Here is an 18,005-nt window from a genome sequence, read left to right as displayed (position 1 = left end):
AATACTTGCTTTTTCTTGGGAACTATTTTCACATGGTTAGTTTTTTCTGTGTTTCTCTCCCCACCCATCTTTTAGTGGTTAAGATCACATTTCAAAAACCTTAAACTTTTATCATCTAATTGAAAAATTTAATAACAGGTGAATAAATTCTGTATCTGAAACCAGGAAAGGCCAAGGAAAATAAACAGATAATTGTCTCTGCTAGGCAGAAATCACTAAAAAATCGATTCTCCATTTTATCAGGAAGCCAGATGAGGAAAGATAATACAATACAAATGCAGACACAATGACTGCACATACAGAGAACCCAAGTGAAAATAATTTCCCGTTATGTTACTGTGGCTGAAAGAGTTAAACTGACACCAGGCTGTGTAGCCAGTCACGATACTTGATATGTGCTACTAAGCCTGAGCACAAAGTACACTGATTCCATGCAGCCAAAGTCATCCTCCACAAAAGTGAGTGCTTTATTTTAACTTTTCAGGCTGAAGTATTTCCATCAATATTATAGGCCATAGTGAAGTCATTTCTTTTTCTGAGTCTTTAACCCCCACTCAAATACCAAGAGAGAAATTATGAGGATAAAGTAGAAACCAGAAAGTGGCCAGGCACGGTGGCTCATGTCTGTAATCCCAGCACTTTGGGAGGCCAAAGCAGGTGGATGACCTGAGGTCAGGATTTTGAGACCAGCCTGGCCAACATGGCAAAACCCGGTCTCTACTAAAAATACAAAAACTAGCCAGCCGTGGTGGTGCGTGCCTGTAATCCCAGCTACCTGGGAGGCTGAGGCAGGAGAATTGCTTGAGCCCAGGGGGCAGAGGCTGTACTGAGCCAAGATCACGCCACTGCCCGCCAGCCTGGATGACAGAGCAAGACTGTCTCGAAAAAAAAAAAAAAAAAAAAAAAGAAAGAAAAGAAAAGAAAGGAAAAGAAAAAAGAAACCAGAAAGTAAAACCTGTGACTTCATGCAATTCAAATAGCATCAGAGCTGAAAAAGGCTTCAGTAATCATCCAATTCAACACTGCCATTTTTCAGAAGAGAAAACTGAGTTAAAAGCTGAATCACTGTGCACAAGGGCCTGTGGAACCTGGAAACATGGCAGTGGGGCTGGGTCCAGATCCTGAGTCCTGACACTTTGCTTAGTGCTTGTCCCATCCACTGCACCATGCCAACTGCTCTAACAATTCAGTGCCATATGAGGGAGCCAAAAGAACCAAAGGTGACTCTAATTTTCCCAACCTGAATCACTGAAAAGAGGAAATGCCATAAAAGCCATAGAGAATTCAGTGTATGCATTTTCAGTATTTAAGGGATGTGGAGTACACATCTCACCCTGCAATATCAGTGACCACTAGTATAACATGACCTAATGTAAATTCATTCTCTGGATTTGTCAGTTCTATCAGAGAAAGATTTTCCATCATATGTTAAATTATTAAAAGATATTAACATTGTATAGTCTTTGAAAACCACTTTTTCAAAGAATATTTAACATGGGAAACTGATGACAGCGTAATAATGCATTTTTTAAAAAGACATCCTTTTAAAAGATTGGCCCATTTTCTGGTAAAATCAAAATAAGACTAGACTGTGTGTATATACAAAAAAAGGTCAGTCCTCAAAAGGGATGCTGGGATTTATAATCTCCAGTTTCTCCCTCCCATTCTTTCTAGAACCCCCACCAATCCGAAGTTAAGCCCCACTTTCCATGTGCCTCCCCTAAAACTGCTCTAGTCAGGTCTCCTGTGACGTCCACATTGTTCAAAGGTCAGTGGTCATTCTCCATCCCATCTGACACACTGCAGTTGAACACTCCTTTCTCCCTGCTGCCCTTTCTTCATTTGGCTCCCTGAACTCCACCCAGGCCTAGTTTTCCACTTATCTCCTTCTCAAGTCTCCTTTGTTGAATCCTCCTCATCTTTCCAGCTTTCTCATACTGAAGAGTCTCAGGGCTCAGGCCTAGGACCCTACCCTCTCTGGCATCAGCTTCCCCTTTTACTCCCTTATAGTCAACTACAACACTGCAGCCAGGAAGATCTTGTGAATACACATGTTGCTCACACTCTTCATTGCTCAAAACCTTGCAATGGCTCCCTACTTCACTCAAAGTTAAGAGCAGGAATCCTTGACAGTAGTCCATCTGACACAACTCCATTTCCTACTATTCGACAGCTTGCTTACTCCTCTCCAGCTGCATTCAGCAGACTAACATACTGAGCCTCATCCTTCATATCTTCTGAACCCCTTAATTCTATATGAGATGAAAACTGTATTGGTTTCAATCAGGGTTTCTGTTATCCATACCCAAACATCCCCAGTGACTCAGGAGGTAATGTAACTGCCATTCTAGAAACAAGAGAAAAGTTACTATAATGGGGCACGCCTATAGTCCCAGCTACTCAGAAGGCTGAGGTGGGAGGAATGCTTGAGCCCAGGAGGTCGGGGCTGCAATCAGCTATGTTCACACCTGGGCAACATAGTAAGACTCTGTCTCTAATTTAAAAAAAAAAAAAAAAAAGGCAGGGATATGCAAGTCAATAAATGGAACTGATTCCACTGGTTAACCATACGAAAAAATAAAATCAGATCTCAATCTCCTATCATCACACATAATAAATTTGAAATATGAAATACCAGTATAATAAAGGAAACTTCCAAAAGACCAGAAATAAAAATATAAGTAAATACTTTACAAAATCTTAGGTAGAAAATATTGCTTTTTAAGCATAAAAGCAAAATAAAAACCCACAAAGAAATACATTTATTAAATAACATTAAAAACAAACTTTAATGGTGTCCTATTTACTGGAATATAACATAAAACATCTCATTATTTACTTCACGGAAGAAAACTAGACCCCGATTTTTTCTTTCTTGTCATATATATGTACAGCTATTGTATAAAGAAGTAAAAAATACGGCGTCTTATTCTTGATGGTTTCCTTTTGGTTTATTCATAATACATTTACTTAGTTGTGTACTACAATATATTATAGATTCTTTTTTATTTCTTTATAACAATGAGGTAAAGAATCTGGGTGTTGAAATGTAATTATACAATAACAATGATTCTCATATGAAAAAGACAGAATATAGATTACTCTCATTTTATAGGTAAGCTTAAAGTAAAATACATACCTAAGCTCGCATTACTAATAAGCAGTAGAGTTATGACTAAAATCTAGACTTATAACTCTAAATTCTAGTTTTGCCACCATATCACAAAATGTACAAAATGTATTTACATGTTTATATATATTATATGGTTTGGTTCTATGTCCCCACCCAAATCTCAGGTTGAATTGTAAGTCCCAGTGTTGGGGGAGGAAACTGGTGGGAAGTGATTGGATAATGGGGGCAGATTTCTCACTTGCTGTTCTCGTGATAGTGAGTGAGTACTCACAAAAAGATCTAGTTGTTTGAAAGTAGGCAACACCTCCCCCTTTGTGCTCTCTCTCTCCTGCCACCCATGTGAAGATGTGCCTGCTTTTCCTTCACCTTCTGCCATGACTGTAAGTTTCCTGAGGCCTCCCCAGCCATGTGGGACCATGAGTCAATTAAACCTCTTTTCTTTATAAACTACCCAGTCTCAGGTATGCCTTTATAGGTATTTAAGAATGGACTAATACAACATACCTATTTACATAGATGCAGGGGTGCATGTTCATGTGTGCAAGCATACCCACGTGAATGAGGAAGACAGTGGGGAGAAGGAGAGAGAATATGTATAACTTGCATGTATTTCTGTCTTGCCAACCTTGGAATTATAAACAAATACTAATTTGGGGGGAGTGGACTAGAATGTCTTATAAACACAGCAACTTTCCAAATCACAAAGAAGAACCCCACATCATAATGTCCACATAAGTGAATTCCAAGTGGATTAAAGACATCAACATTGCAGAACTTTTTCTAATTGTTTGCTTAAAAATGAGGATTCTAAACATATCCTCCATAACCTCTATGGAAGTGCAAAATGGGTGAAGGAAGAAAGAAGAAAACAAAAACAGGTCAACAAAATGTAATGAATTTACTATATATCTGCAATAAAAGATGATTTTATAAGACCCACAAGGTCAACATTTCTTTTCAAACATCTTAAAATATATTTAACATATGAAAAGAGATAACACTGTCCACACCCACCTCAGCAGGGCTCAATCCTGAGAACTGACCTCTAAAAGGGAGTCAGGGCTTACTCTGAGGCATGCCCCCTGCCTGATTCTTAAAACCCGCAAAGTAACAGGAATGTGAAGCAGCCCTCTACTAGAAAGACAATTTAGTCACCAGACATTCTACTATCGAGAAAGTTGGCTGGTTCAGCCCTAGAAATGGTGATCATTACAATGATAAAGCAAGAAACTCAGCAGAAAGATAATAACTAGGAAGTTAGGAAGGCTGAATGACAGAGCAGAAGCAAGGATAAAGGACAATCTGTCTAGCTACAAAAACCTGACAAAAGAAAGGAATGGATGAAGAAATAACACTGGAGAAAGGAGGAAGTAAAGAAATTGAGAGAGGGCAAAACAGTATCTTCACTACTGTCCGAGATGCCTGGGGATGACGGGCAGTACTCGAGCTGGGGTAAGTTATCCTGATTCTCAAGAAAGCTGAATCCAGATCCAAGAACAACATCTGGATCTAAGGAAAACAGACATTTTGAGCAAAAATAAAGATCACTAAAAATGAGTAAAACGTTACCTTTACTATTTTTTCTTCCAATCATTACCAGTTAGTGAAACAAATTATTATATCAAACTACAATTTCAACAAAATCATTTTAGCTTAAAAAAAGTGATTGTTTAATATAACTAGCTTTTAACGATTCATTTCTGTCAATATAAGTGTTTAAGAATAATTAAAAAGAAACCTTCATGGTAAGTCAGTAAAAAATTGAGTTCATCAAATTTATTTTATATTCATCCCCCCCCCAAAATTGCTATTATTTCTGACATTAACTTTTCTTTTTTTCTAAAATGTACCACTATCATTTTACTATCCAAACACTAGGGGTATGTATTATTAATGTGTTTTTCCAAGTCATAAATGATGAAAGAGTGAAGCCCATAGAGAAATTGGAAAAATAAGATCAGCAGCCAAAACAAGCAACACAAAGGAAGGGCTGTGGGCTACTGGTTTGGAAGGAAAAACATTTCACGAACACACCCATGACAAAGCAATACAGAGCCACACCTGGAGGGTGACTCTTAGACTCCATTCCCAAGCCGATTGTGAAAACATGACTCTAAAGCCAAAATGCGAAGGTTCAAACACCCTACATCAGCTTTCATGATGTAGATGTCAGGGACCTCCTCAGAAAGCAAGCCAGAAACACAGCTTCACTTAGCTAAACAAGATTACGCTTCGTGAAGAAGCATAGTATATTTGCTAAATGTTACAGCTCTCCGCTGTTATAGGTTGTAGCAATTTTACAATAAATTTTACAATTTACAATACAATTTACAATTTAGCAATTTTACAATAAATTGTAAAATAAATTTTACAATAAGCAATTTTACAACAAATAATACTATATAAGTGATAGTACCTTTTTTTCAAAAGAAAATAAACTCACCAAAAATGAACAATTTCTGCTGTATAGGAAATAAATGTGCAATTATCTGGATAAGTGAACTCGCAGTCTACATAGTTCATAAATACATATTTTGTTTCTAATTTATAAAAGATGAGTTCAAAAATCAGATACTTAAATTTTTTAATGTAGCAATTATCACATTTACAATTTTAGCTAGAAATTAGCAGAAGACTATAAAGTAAGACTGCTTCTTAACCTCTACTTTATAAAGCAATTGCCCTAAATATTTCAACAATCTCTAAGGAATGTTAGTGTTTGAACTATCTAAAACACTATAAATCATAATATAAAGTATTCTGTGTTTCCCAAAACCATTCATTGGAATATTAATTTTTCAAAGAGCTTTTAGGAAAAAGGTTTTCACAAGAAAAAAAGAGTTTAGGTAACAGTCCAACTATATTCTGCTCTTGAAGAGTTTAAGAATGCATCTTAGTATATAGGAATACCTTGGAGACACTGTGAGATCAGTTCCACTGCAATGAAGCAAATATTTCAATAAAGCAAGTCACATGAATTTGTTAGTTTTCCAATGTGTATAACGTTATGTTTACACTGTATTGTAGTCTATTAAGCATGCAATAGCTCTTAAAACCAATGTACAAACTTTAATTAAAAAGGACTTTAGGCTGGGCACAGTGGCTCACACCTGTAAACCCAGCACTTTGGATGGTCAAGGCAGGCAGATCACAAGGTCAGGAGATCGAGACCATCCTGGCTAACACGGTGAAACCCCGTCTCTACTAAAAATACAAAAAAATTAGCCAGGTATGGTGGCACGCGCCTGTAGTCCCAGCTACTTGGGAGGCTGAGGCAGGAGAACTGCTTGAACCCGGGAGGTGGAGGTTGCAGTGAGCCGAGATCACACCACTGCACTCCAGCCTGGGCGACAGAGCGACACTCTGTCTCAAAAAAAAAAAAGAAAAAAAAAAAGTATAACTAAAAAATGCTAACCATCATCTAAGCCTTTAATGAGTCATAATCTTTTTGCTGGTAGAGGGTGGCTGCTGACTGATCAGGCTGATGGATGCTGAAGGCTGGGGAGGCTGCGGCACTTTCTTAAAATAAGACAACAATAAAGTTTGCCAAACCAATTGATTCTTCCTCTCATGAAAGGTTTCCCTGTAGCATGTTATGCTGTTGATACCATTTTTCCCATAGTAGAACTTCTTCCAAAATTAGAGTCAATCCTCTAAGCTGCTTCAGCAACTAAGTTAATGTAATATTCTAAAATCCTTTTCAACAATGTTCACAGCATCTTCACCAGAAGTAGAGTCCATCTTAAAAACTTTGCTTTTTAAGCAAAATTTCTTTGCTCATCCATTAGAAGCAACTCTCATCCATTCAAGTTCTACCATGAGATTGCAGCAAGTCAGCCACATCTTCAGATTCTACTTCTAGTTTTCTTGCTATTTCCACCCCATCTGTAGGTATTTCCTTCAATGACTTCTTGAACACCTCAAAGCCGGTTCTTCCAAACTGCTGTTAATGTTGATCTTTTATTTTGCCCATTGAAGCACAAGTGTTCTTAAGGGGATCTAGAACAGTGAATCCTTCCCAGAAAGTTTTCAATTTGCTTTGTCCAGATCCATCAAAGGAATCACTATTTATGGCAGCTATCGCCTTGTGAAATGTATTTCTGAAATAATAAGACTCGAAAATCAAAATGACTCCCTGATCCATGAGCTACAGAATGAACGTTGTGTTAGCAGGCGTGAAAACAACATTAATCTCCTTGTGCCTCTCCATCAGAGCTCCTGGGTGACCAGGTGCACTGTCAATGAGCAGCAATCATTTGAAAAAAAATATTTTTTGTTTTGAGAGTAGGTCTCAACAGTGGGGTCAAAATAATCAGTAAATAATGCTGTAAGCATACATTTTGTCATCCAGGCTTTGTTGTTCCATTTCTAGAGCACAGGGAGAGCAGATTTAGTATAATTCTTAAAGACCCTAGGGATTACGGAATGGTAAATGTGCACTGGCTTCTACTTCAAGTCATCAGTTGCATTAGCCCCTACCATCAGTCCTTTGAAGCTCTGAAGCCAGGAATTGACTTCTCCTCTCTAGCTATGAAAGTCCGAGATGGCATCTTCTTTCAATAGAAGGCTGTCTTATCTATGTTGAAAATCTGCTGTTTAGTGTAGCCACTTTCATCGATGATCCTAGTGAGATCCTCTAGATAAATTACTGCAGCTTCTACATCAGCACTTGCAGCTTCCCCTCCACTTTTATGTTATGGAGACAGCTTCTTTCCTTAGATTTCATGAACCAAGCTCTGACAGCTTTAAGCTTTTCTTCTGCAGCTTCCTCACCTCTCTCAGCCTTCACAGAACTGAAGAGAGTTAGGGCCTTCCTCTAGATTAGGCTTTCACTTAAGTTAATTTTGTGGCTGGTTTGATCTTCTGTCCAGACCTATAAAACTTTCTCCATATCAGCAATAAGGCTGTTTCACTTTCTTATCATGTATGTGTTCACTGGAATAGCACTTTTAATTTCCTTCAAGAACTTTTCCTTTGCATTCGCAACTTGGCTAACTGTTTGGCACAAGAGGCCTAGCCTGCCTCGGCTTTCAACATGCCTTCTTCACTAAGCTTAATCATTTCTACTTTTCGATTTAAAGTGAAAGATGTGCTACTTATTCCTTTCACTTGAACACTTAAAAGGCCACTGCTTTGTTATTAATTAGCCTAACTTCAATATTACTGTATCTCAGGGAATAGGGAGATCCAAGGAGAGTGAGAGACACTGGGAATGGCCGGGTCAGTGAATCAGAACACACACATTTGTCAATTAAGTTCACCATCTTACATGTGCATGGTTTGTGGCACCCCAAAACAATTACAATTGGAACATCAAAGATCACTAATCCCAGATCACCAAAACAGATATGATAATAATGACGAAGTCTGAAATGTTATGAGAATTACCAAAATGTGACAAAGAGACAGTGAATACATGCTGTTGGAAAAACAGCACAAAAAGACTTGCTCAATGCAGGGTTGCCATAAACCTTCAATCTGTAAAAAATGCAATATCTGAGAAGTGCAATAAAGCAAAGGACAATGAAATGAGGTGTGCCTGTATGACAGTCTCTAAGAGGTTTCCAACTTAACAAGGGATTTTCCATGTTTATTTAAACACAGAAACATTTTCTTAAGTAATGCATTTTAATACCTCCCCCAAACTAGTGCTCTGTGGAGTACACTTTAAGGAATACAGTTGAAGTCTAAAACTGTGTGCATTTGATTATTATGAAAAAAATCATTGAATTAATGAGTACAAAAGCATGCCCGAAGCCATTTCCTAATGGGCTCAAAGGAGCATATATATTATTATTAAAGAAGAAACAGTCAAAGGGATAGGGATATATCATATTGCTAAGTCCTTAGGAGCTACAATTATGGTTGTCAAGGATCTCAAACTCAACTCCCTAAATGGAATTTCTCATATTTTCCTTTCAAAGCTGCTCTTAAACTTTTGTTATTACCACCATCCACCAAGTCTTCCACGTCAGTAACCTGACTCTTTAATATTTGTTTCTACTCAAGTTTCAAATACAATTTATTTTTACATGTATCTTCCATCATCTTAACTTCTCATAATACTCCCCACCTCTTTCAAGCCCTTTGTTGGTACCTACATTTACAGCTTTTTAAAGTTGCATTAAGATATAATTTGCATGTATAACATCTATACATTTTACTTTTTATTTTATTACTTCGAGACAGGGTCTCACTCTGTTACCTGGGCTGGAGTGCAGTGGCGTGATCTCAGCTCACTGCAACCTATGCCTCCCAGGCTCAAGCAATTCTCTTGCCTCAGCCTCCCGAGTAGCTGGGACTACAAGCATGCACCACCACGCCTGGCTAATTTTTGTATTTTCAGTACAGACAGGGTTTCACCATGTTGGCCAGGTTGGTCTCGAACTCCTGGTCTCATGTGATCAGCCCGCCTTGACCTCCCAAAGTTGGGACTACAGGCGTGAGCCACTGCACCTGGCCAATAACATCTATACATTTTAATTGTACATTTATATTACAATCTCTGATGAGATTGTAATACATTTATATCACTTCTCGGCCTTTTGGCTAAGATCAAGTGAGATTGTAATACATTTACATAGTTGTACATCCATCACCACAATCCAGTTTTAGAACAATAAAACTCATGTGCAGTCAATCTTGCTCCCATACCCAGACCACCACCAATCTTTCTTTTGTTCTTTATACTTTTTGCCTTTCCTAGAAATTTCAAATAAATGAAGTCATACATTACATAGTCTTCTTTATCTAGTTTCTGTCTCTTCACATGTTATTTCTGAGATTTACACACATTAGTGAATGTAGCTGTTTATTCTTTGTTACTGCAGAATAAGCTCATGGTATGGATATGCCACTTTTTATTTATCCATTCACTACTTGATGCATATTATTCTAGTGGGTGTGTAGTGATATAGATATGTGATTTTGTTTCTCCACTGACTGACGATGCTGAGCATTTTATCAGGAACTTACATGCCATTCATTTATCTTCTCTTATAAAAAGTCTATGTCAAACCTACTGCCCGTTTTTTATTAGATTGTTTAGCTTATTTTTGTTTGTTTGTTTGAGATGGAGTCATGCTTTTGTTGCCCAGGCTGGAGTGCAGTGGCACGTTCTTGGCTCACTGCAACCTCCGCCTCCCGGGTTCAAGCAATTCTCCTGCCTCAGCCTCCCTAGTAGCTGGGATTACAGGCACCCGCCACCATGCCTGGCTAATTTTTGTACTTATAGTAGAGACGAGGTTTCGCCTACCTCAGGTCTGTAATCCCAGCACTTTGGGAGGCCAAGCCTGCCTAACTGGATCACATGAGCCCAGGAGTTCGAGACTAGCCCAGACAACATGGTGAAATCCCATCTTTACAAAAAATACAGAAATTAGCCAGGCGTGGTGGCATGTGCCTGTAATCCTGGCTACCAGGGACACTGAGGCATTAGGATCACTGTAGCCCAGGAATTCAAGGCTGCAGTGAGTTAAGACTATGCCACTGCACTTCAGCCTGGGCAACAAAAGCAAGACTTCATCTCTCTTAAAAAAAAAAAAAAAAAAGAAAAGAAAAGAAAAGAAAAAAAAAGTTTACCAAACTTTCTAGTAGAAAACAATCTGAAGAAATTGCACTGCAGGTAGCACCACAAGCAAAAGGAGGCAGGGAGTGCACTGGAAGAGATGATGTAAAGATAGAAGATAGAGTCGTCTGAGTTACACACAAGTATCCCTTTGTTAAAACTGTACAGGTAAGGCTGGGTGCAGTGGCTCATGCCTATAATCCCAGCACTCTGGGAGGCCCAGGTGGGTGGATCACCTGAGGTCAGGAGTTCAAGACCAGCCTGGCCAACATGGTAAAACCCCATCTCTACTAAAAATACAAAAAAAAATTAGCCAGATGTGGTAGCGTATGCCTGTAGTCCCAACTACTCGGGAGGCTGAGGCAGGAGAATCACTTGAACCCGGGAGATGAAGGCTGCAGTGAGCTGAGATTGCACCACTGCACTCCAGTCTGGGCAACAGAGCAAGACTCTGTTTCAAAAAACAAAAACAAAAACTGTACAGGTAAGAAGTGTATATGTGTGTTTGTACATTTTACCTTAAAAAATTAACAAATGGTGAAAGTGTGGAGTGGGTAGAGGTAAAGATGAAACAAGGAAGGTAGATTTTTTACGGTTGTTGAAGCTAGATAATGAGTGCATGGGTGTTTAATATACTGCTGTTTATCCTGCACAAGTAATTCAAACCATATTCCCAGGATGACTGTAATTATGCAAAGTATAAATGCTACATGTATGTATATAAAAACACATATATACACACACATATATACATATATATATACTTTGAAGGGATTCTACCAAAACATTATTGAATAATCATGCGATGACAGGTAATTTTTATTCTCCATCTTTTTAAGCCCTTTTCAGATTCTTCCACACAGTAAGGCAGCACTCTCTGAAAATAACTTGCATACATTTCTTAAAAATCATACCAGTCATATTTATCTACACTCAGAACTTCTGAAATAATCAAGGTCCAAATAACATCTGAAGGTAATTAGGATATGAATACTGCATTTATCAAAAGAATAATAAGAAATATGAAATTCAGGTTTTAAAACAAAAGCAACATTCTCTCCTACACACACATCCGTCCAGACAAACGCTGTCCAACAGAACTTGATGGTGGAAAGGCTCTCTGCCACGGTGGAAAGGCTCTCTGAGTTGAACAGTTGCTGCTAAGCACGTGTGGCTATGGAACAGCTGAAATGTAGCCACATTTCAGGTGACTTTGAAAAGGGTTCTTCCATTCACTTTAATCTTAATTGCCATACATGGCTAGTGCCTCCCATACTAGACAGCACAACTATAGGGAGAAAAAACAACCAAACAACAAGCACTGGGGTGTGCGGACACGGGGGGAGCAAGACGATTCAAATAAGACAACAAAATCCTGCTCGCAGGAAGTTTATATTGGGAAAGAAGTTTAATTTGGGAAAGAAGATATTAAACAGATGTACAAGCATATTCATGGTTCTGTTGACGATTTTCTTCCTCTATCCAGTCATTCAGTCATTTACTGATATTCTATATCCCCTCATCTCTCCCTGGTAGCTACCAAATCATAACTTTTACAAAGATGCACTGTAAGCTTCCTATTCTTTCTAGGTAAAGAGAATAAGTGAAGAGTACCAACTACACTGAGAATTTTGGATTAAAACCGCATTAGCCACTAAGATACAGCCTAAATCCAATTTAGTTTCTCCTCTGCCTAATTCTTCAGGGGTAATTTCAGTTTCTGATTTGTGCTTTTCAAAGCTAGTTGGTCACCTTCCATCTTTTTTTTTTTTTTTAATCTTTGTTCTTCCTCTTGTGAAAAAGTAAAAAGGAAAAGAAATTGAAGTAACAATTTATCAACAGCATGATTCCTTTAAAGGCATTGCTCCAGCAAGTAAACACACATTCATAATAAATAATCCTCTCTCTAGAAGCACCAATGACATTGAGGTTTTCTTTCTATTTATCCGGATATAAAGCATGTTTCCCTTTTACCTGGGTCACTAGGAAGCTAAAAGGCACACGTGCGCCTCACAAACGACTAGCTGAACCTGGTGTTAATTCCTTCTTGTGTCTTCATTAGTTTCTGATATATATTTTTTTAACTGCTGAGATTCATTCCTACTTTTAATATACTTCTCCAAATGTTTTTCAAGATACATAAATAAAACAGAAATCATAAACACTAACTACTCGAACGGATTTCCCATCGGATTTCAGAATACCTTCTTAGGTCCAAATTAAAAGGGCCAAGATCCTTTTATCCTTTCTGAACTTAAAAAACTTGTTTAAACAAAATGTAAGCAATATCATATCTATACACTGTGACTTTATTATACTTCTCCAAAGACCCATAAGATCTCTAGAACTGAGATCAGCCACATCTTTTATTAGTTATTTCCTATGTAGACTGGATTATCAATATAGTTCTGCTCATTTATTCTGTTTTAAATGATTACCATACCTTGAATTTTCTTGAAAATGTTGTGCTCTTAACTGGAAAGCCACAAACAATGACGATGCTATTGCCAATAACTGGTTCTTCTCGCTCTTGGTTAGCGTGTGCCCTGAGGGAAATCAATCAACCAATCAATCAATCATATATGTTAACATCTGTGCTTCTCTCCTATAGAATTACTAGTCACTCAAACAAGTATTTTATAGGGCATCTATTATGCAGCTCGGATTGTACTAGGCACTGGGGTGTGTGGACGTTGAGGGAACAATACCATTCAAATAAGACAACAAAATCCTGCCCACAGGAAGTTTATATTGGGAAAGAAGTTTAATTTGGGAAAGAAGATATTAAACAGATGCACAGAACAAAAACAATTTAAAAAAAAAATCCACACAGAGATCTCCAGGAAAAGCATAAGCTCCTCACATCTGCTTCTCTCTGTACCTTCCCAGCCCAGCTTCCCTGCTGAGGAAAGTGAGGATAGCGTGCAAGAAGCCCCAGTCCCTGGAGAAAAGGAGAGCGGCTGGTCAAGGACACAGACAAGGCAATGCTTTCTAGTGCGAAGATCCAAAGAATATCACGCCGTGATTCTTCTGCCTCTCTGCATGAATCCCAATCAACCAACCAATCTCTCTCCTCCTCTCACTCATACTATCTTCCTACCACTACACAGCTGGACCTGGAATAGTCGGCAGGCCGCGAAGGCCTGGGGTGAGTGACTGATTGAAGAATTTGCATAATTCTTCAAGAAGGTTGTGAGTCAAGGTAGGATTCTAATACTCCAGGGTCTATAGGTTAAAACGTCCCTTGACAGCTCTGTAACCTCATCACAAATCTAAAACTATTTATTTACCACAGTACTACATACAGACAGTAGAGTATTAAATAGGACAGTATGAGCAACTTGAATGGTGGCTCATCAGCCATAAGGTGCTACTTTTACAGTCAACCCTCCATGGATTCAAACAACTGCAGGTTGAACATATTTGAGGAAAAAAAAATGTATTGTTGTCTGTATTGAATATGTACAGGCTTTTTTTTCTTGTAATTTTTCCCAAAGCAATGCAGTATAACGATGATTTATGTAGCATTTACATTGTATAAGCATTATAAGTAATCTAGAGATGATTTAAAGTACAGGGAGGATGTGTGTTAGGTTATATGTAAATACAACACCGGGGACTTCAGCTTCTGTGGATTTCTGTATCTGAAAGGGTCCTAGAACCAATCACCCACAGATACCAAGAAACAAATGTACGATTCAAAAAAAGAAAAAAAACTAGTTGCCTAAACTTATTTGGAAGAAATGAAGTAATTTAAATATTATGTCTAAAAATCACTCAAAATACAAATAAGACTAAAAACATTCAAAAAAAAATACAAAAAAGATACAAATGCTTTCAATATCTACAGCACAATTTTCCACAGGGAAGTAATCTATCTGCTCCCTGAAGGGCAAGGAGAGCACAGGTAAGCCACCCTCTTTGAGACAAACCTGGACATTACATAAAACATAATACAAATATGGGATCTACCAACTGGTTCTGGGAATTCAATACTAGATCCTCACGATGGCCTAATAAACCATACTCTTATGGGCATTGGAAAGTTCCTCATTTTCCCCAGACACCTAAGCAGTGATGAAAACATCCCATATGATTACATAATTATTCTATATGAGAAGTATTACAAAAATTTGGTCTCAGTCTTGTCAAAACACATAGTTGAGAAGAACAGTTCTCATAGCGTGACCTGCCAACAACTGGAAGTCCCCAGGAGTCCTTCCAAGGTCAAACGATTTTCATACAACTACTAAAATGTATTTACTTTTTTAACTCTAGTTTTCTCAAGAGTATACCGCAGAGGTTCCCAGATCCAAGGGACACATATTGTGTGATGACATCACTGCTCTCATGTCAACACATAATGGATTTATTACTACTACTTTCAGAACAAATGAGTAAATATTTTCAAGTTCCTCAGTTTTAATTTATGATGTGGCAAATATCAATACATATAATCACAAAAGCTCTCTGGAGTGTAAAAAGAACCAGTGCTTCTCAAACTTCACCAAACATCAGAATCACCTGGACTAAAGGTGCTATGTGTGCTTCACCAGCGGACTGACTGGTAAAAGGTATGAGGGCAAGGGGTAATAATCTGCATTTCTAACAAGCTCCAGGGTGATGCTGATGCTACCAGTCAGATCTCACTTTGAATACAACTGTTCTGGACTGATATTGATCAAACTGTGTAAAGAAACTGTTTAGTAGTTCATGAAGCCAGCTTAATGTGTCATGTTCAGCAAGACAAATTATCAGAGCACTTTAAACACAGTATTTTACATGACAATGTTGTGTGTGTTTATATGCGTGTATACTATGGCAGGATGTAAAATGTATTTCTCATGGTGGTTCACAATCAAAGTCCTTTACAAGTCAGTTCTTTAGACACATATGCACAGTATATACCATCAGCAAGGGAAGAGGCAGTGCATTAGGGGAACCCATTCACCGCAAGATGCTCAATCAGTATTTCATCTGGTCTAACCAACTGTTAGTGCCCGGATCCAAGCAATATCAAGAGCGGTCTCCCAAATAAAATGGACCATCATTCATAACATCTCCCACGCAAACTGATATGATGCACATCAACTTCAAGCATTTTATTGCTATTCCACTTCAAAAGGGGGGTACTCGGTTCCAACAGGCTCTGTATAAGAAGTCTGATCATAACTGACCTATTCTTATAACGATTCTAGCATAATGCTACTCCTGATCACGGGCCAGAGTGGCCTCGATCTCTGCAAGCTCCCCTGCAGCCTGATACTAAGTAAGGCATGTCTTCCCTGGCTCTGACCTTGAGCTCCCTTTGAATGGTCTCCCGTTTGCCTTCTGGGGGCGGTGGACCAGTTTGGTGTTGAGTCAGACACACCGACACTGCATTCTGGGCTAGTAAGCTAAGGCGAATGTACCTCATTCCCTTTTCTGAGTAGCTTCTAATCTGTAAACCCTGCCTGGCTGCCATGAGGGGAGCTGGGAATGCACGCTGCCTGCTAACCTGCTGGAATGTAAGTCCCATGAGGGCAGCTCCTTTTTCTGTTTACTGATGAATCCTACGCACCTGAAACTTGGGGGCACAGTGCATATTTAAAAAGCTCTCCAATTCTTCCCACCCCTTTCAGCGAGTGTGAAAGTAAACCAAGAGTGCTGTAATCCGACACTTGGTTTCCCCTCTCCCCCAAATCTGACGGAGAAGACTGAGAAGATGCTGCTGGGTGCATGTGGAATACAGGTGTTGAGGAGGCAGAAGGACTGAGCGCTCCAGACCCACATGCGGGACACATGTAGCCTCAAGCACTCCTCAGAGGAGCAAGTCACTTGTACTTGTTACAGGTCTAGATGGAGTTCTAAGGCTTTCTTAAACCCAGCTTGGAACGTTCACAGCATTCAAGCTTACAGCCTCCACTGCGCTGTCAATGAGGCTGGGCACAGTGGGCTCTTCAGTGAGGACATGTCTGGAAAAAGCTGCAGCTCTTGGTTTTAAAAGCCTTAGGCTTTTTGACAATTTTACCTCTGTATTCCCAGAGCCTAGAGCACAACCTTTGATCCAACAGGCTCTATAAGTATTTGTGATGAAATGAGAAAAACTTCCTCCTCACAACTATTACCTTCTTAAACTTCTGGGGAGATAATTTCAAGTAAAAGTCCCAACCCCTATATGTTTACTATCTCCTCTCTTTGTTCATTAAGCCACTAATTACTGGAGTTCAAATCCATGTAGCAGCACCCACAAGCTTTGTGACATGCCACTATGACCCTGATGCTACTGGCCACCCTCCTTGGCATGATGCAGTTTTCAAGAAGCCTGACCTGCGTATTTCCCAAGTGGTTTTAGGTCTACCATTTATTTTAACAGCTATGCATTGGTTCCCATTAAATGTAGTGCTTTCTGGTTTTTCTGTGTGTGTGTTTGTTTTTGTTTTTTGAGACAGAGTTTTGCTCTTGTTGCCCAGGCTGGAGTGCAGTGGCGCGATCTCGGCTCACCACAACCTTTACCTCCTGGGTTCAAGTGATTCTCCTGCCTCAACCTCCCGAATAGCTGGGATTACATGCACATGCCACCACGCCCGGCTAATTTTGTATTTTTAGTAGAGACAGGGTTTCTCCAGGTTAGTCAGGCTGGTCTCGAATTCCCGACCTCAGGTGATCCACCCCACTTGGCCTCCCAAAGTGCTGGGATTACAGGCATAAGCCACCACACCTGGCCATAGTGTTGTATTAAATAATGCGGATAGAGGTCCTGATTCTGAGCCAGGCCTGTTCTCTCTTTGTGGGCTATGGCTTGTTGACCATTGGCAGCTTTGTCTGTAGGGTAATGTGGCTGGACTATTTTGTTGGGGAATCTTTAGGTAATCTCGCTGGGGGTTAGATTTTTCAAGGATCTTCTACTCTCATGTCTGTGCGTACCTGTGTGTCTGCCAGTATCCTGGTAACCAACTGAGGAATGAAGGCTGGGACAGGGAGTGTCACATTTAGTATGTCCATGTTCCCTCAATTCTTTGTCCTCCTGTGCCTGGTACCTGCTGGTTTTTATTCTCTGCAGAGAAGAATCTGAAAGCTTTAACCAGGATGAGGGAGAGAGAGTCGCCTTACTCTGAAGAGTGAAGGAAGTGATATGGAGAAAACTTTACAGAGATTTTAGGCCAGTAGTGCTTCTTTAGGAATTTCCCAGGGTACCTGGAGCTAATAATTATTGAGATGTCTGAAGGGTTCTGCAGTGGTAATGAGTTACTTCTCAGTTTCTCCATTGTCAGCTTAGGATTCAACTTTCTTAGGTTACTAAGTCAGTTAAGAATCATCTTTCAG

The 18,005-nt window shown here is 39.2% G+C and overlaps 1 protein-coding gene across 1 annotated transcript in view; it reads right to left on the bottom strand.

The window, feature by feature from the left end:
* Positions 1–18,005, bottom strand: part of PCCA (propionyl-CoA carboxylase subunit alpha) — a 435,698-nt gene that overhangs the window by 180,484 nt on the left and 237,209 nt on the right. The window contains exon 18 of the mRNA XM_007960786.3: positions 13,144–13,246. Coding sequence (XP_007958977.1) covers positions 13,144–13,246 — 103 coding nt within the window. The remainder of the gene's footprint in view (positions 1–13,143; positions 13,247–18,005) is intronic.

This window comes from Chlorocebus sabaeus, chromosome 3, assembly GCF_047675955.1.
Source record: "Chlorocebus sabaeus isolate Y175 chromosome 3, mChlSab1.0.hap1, whole genome shotgun sequence".
NCBI classification, from domain to species: Eukaryota; Metazoa; Chordata; class Mammalia; order Primates; family Cercopithecidae; genus Chlorocebus; species Chlorocebus sabaeus.
This window is presented reverse-complemented; position numbering and strand designations above follow the sequence as displayed.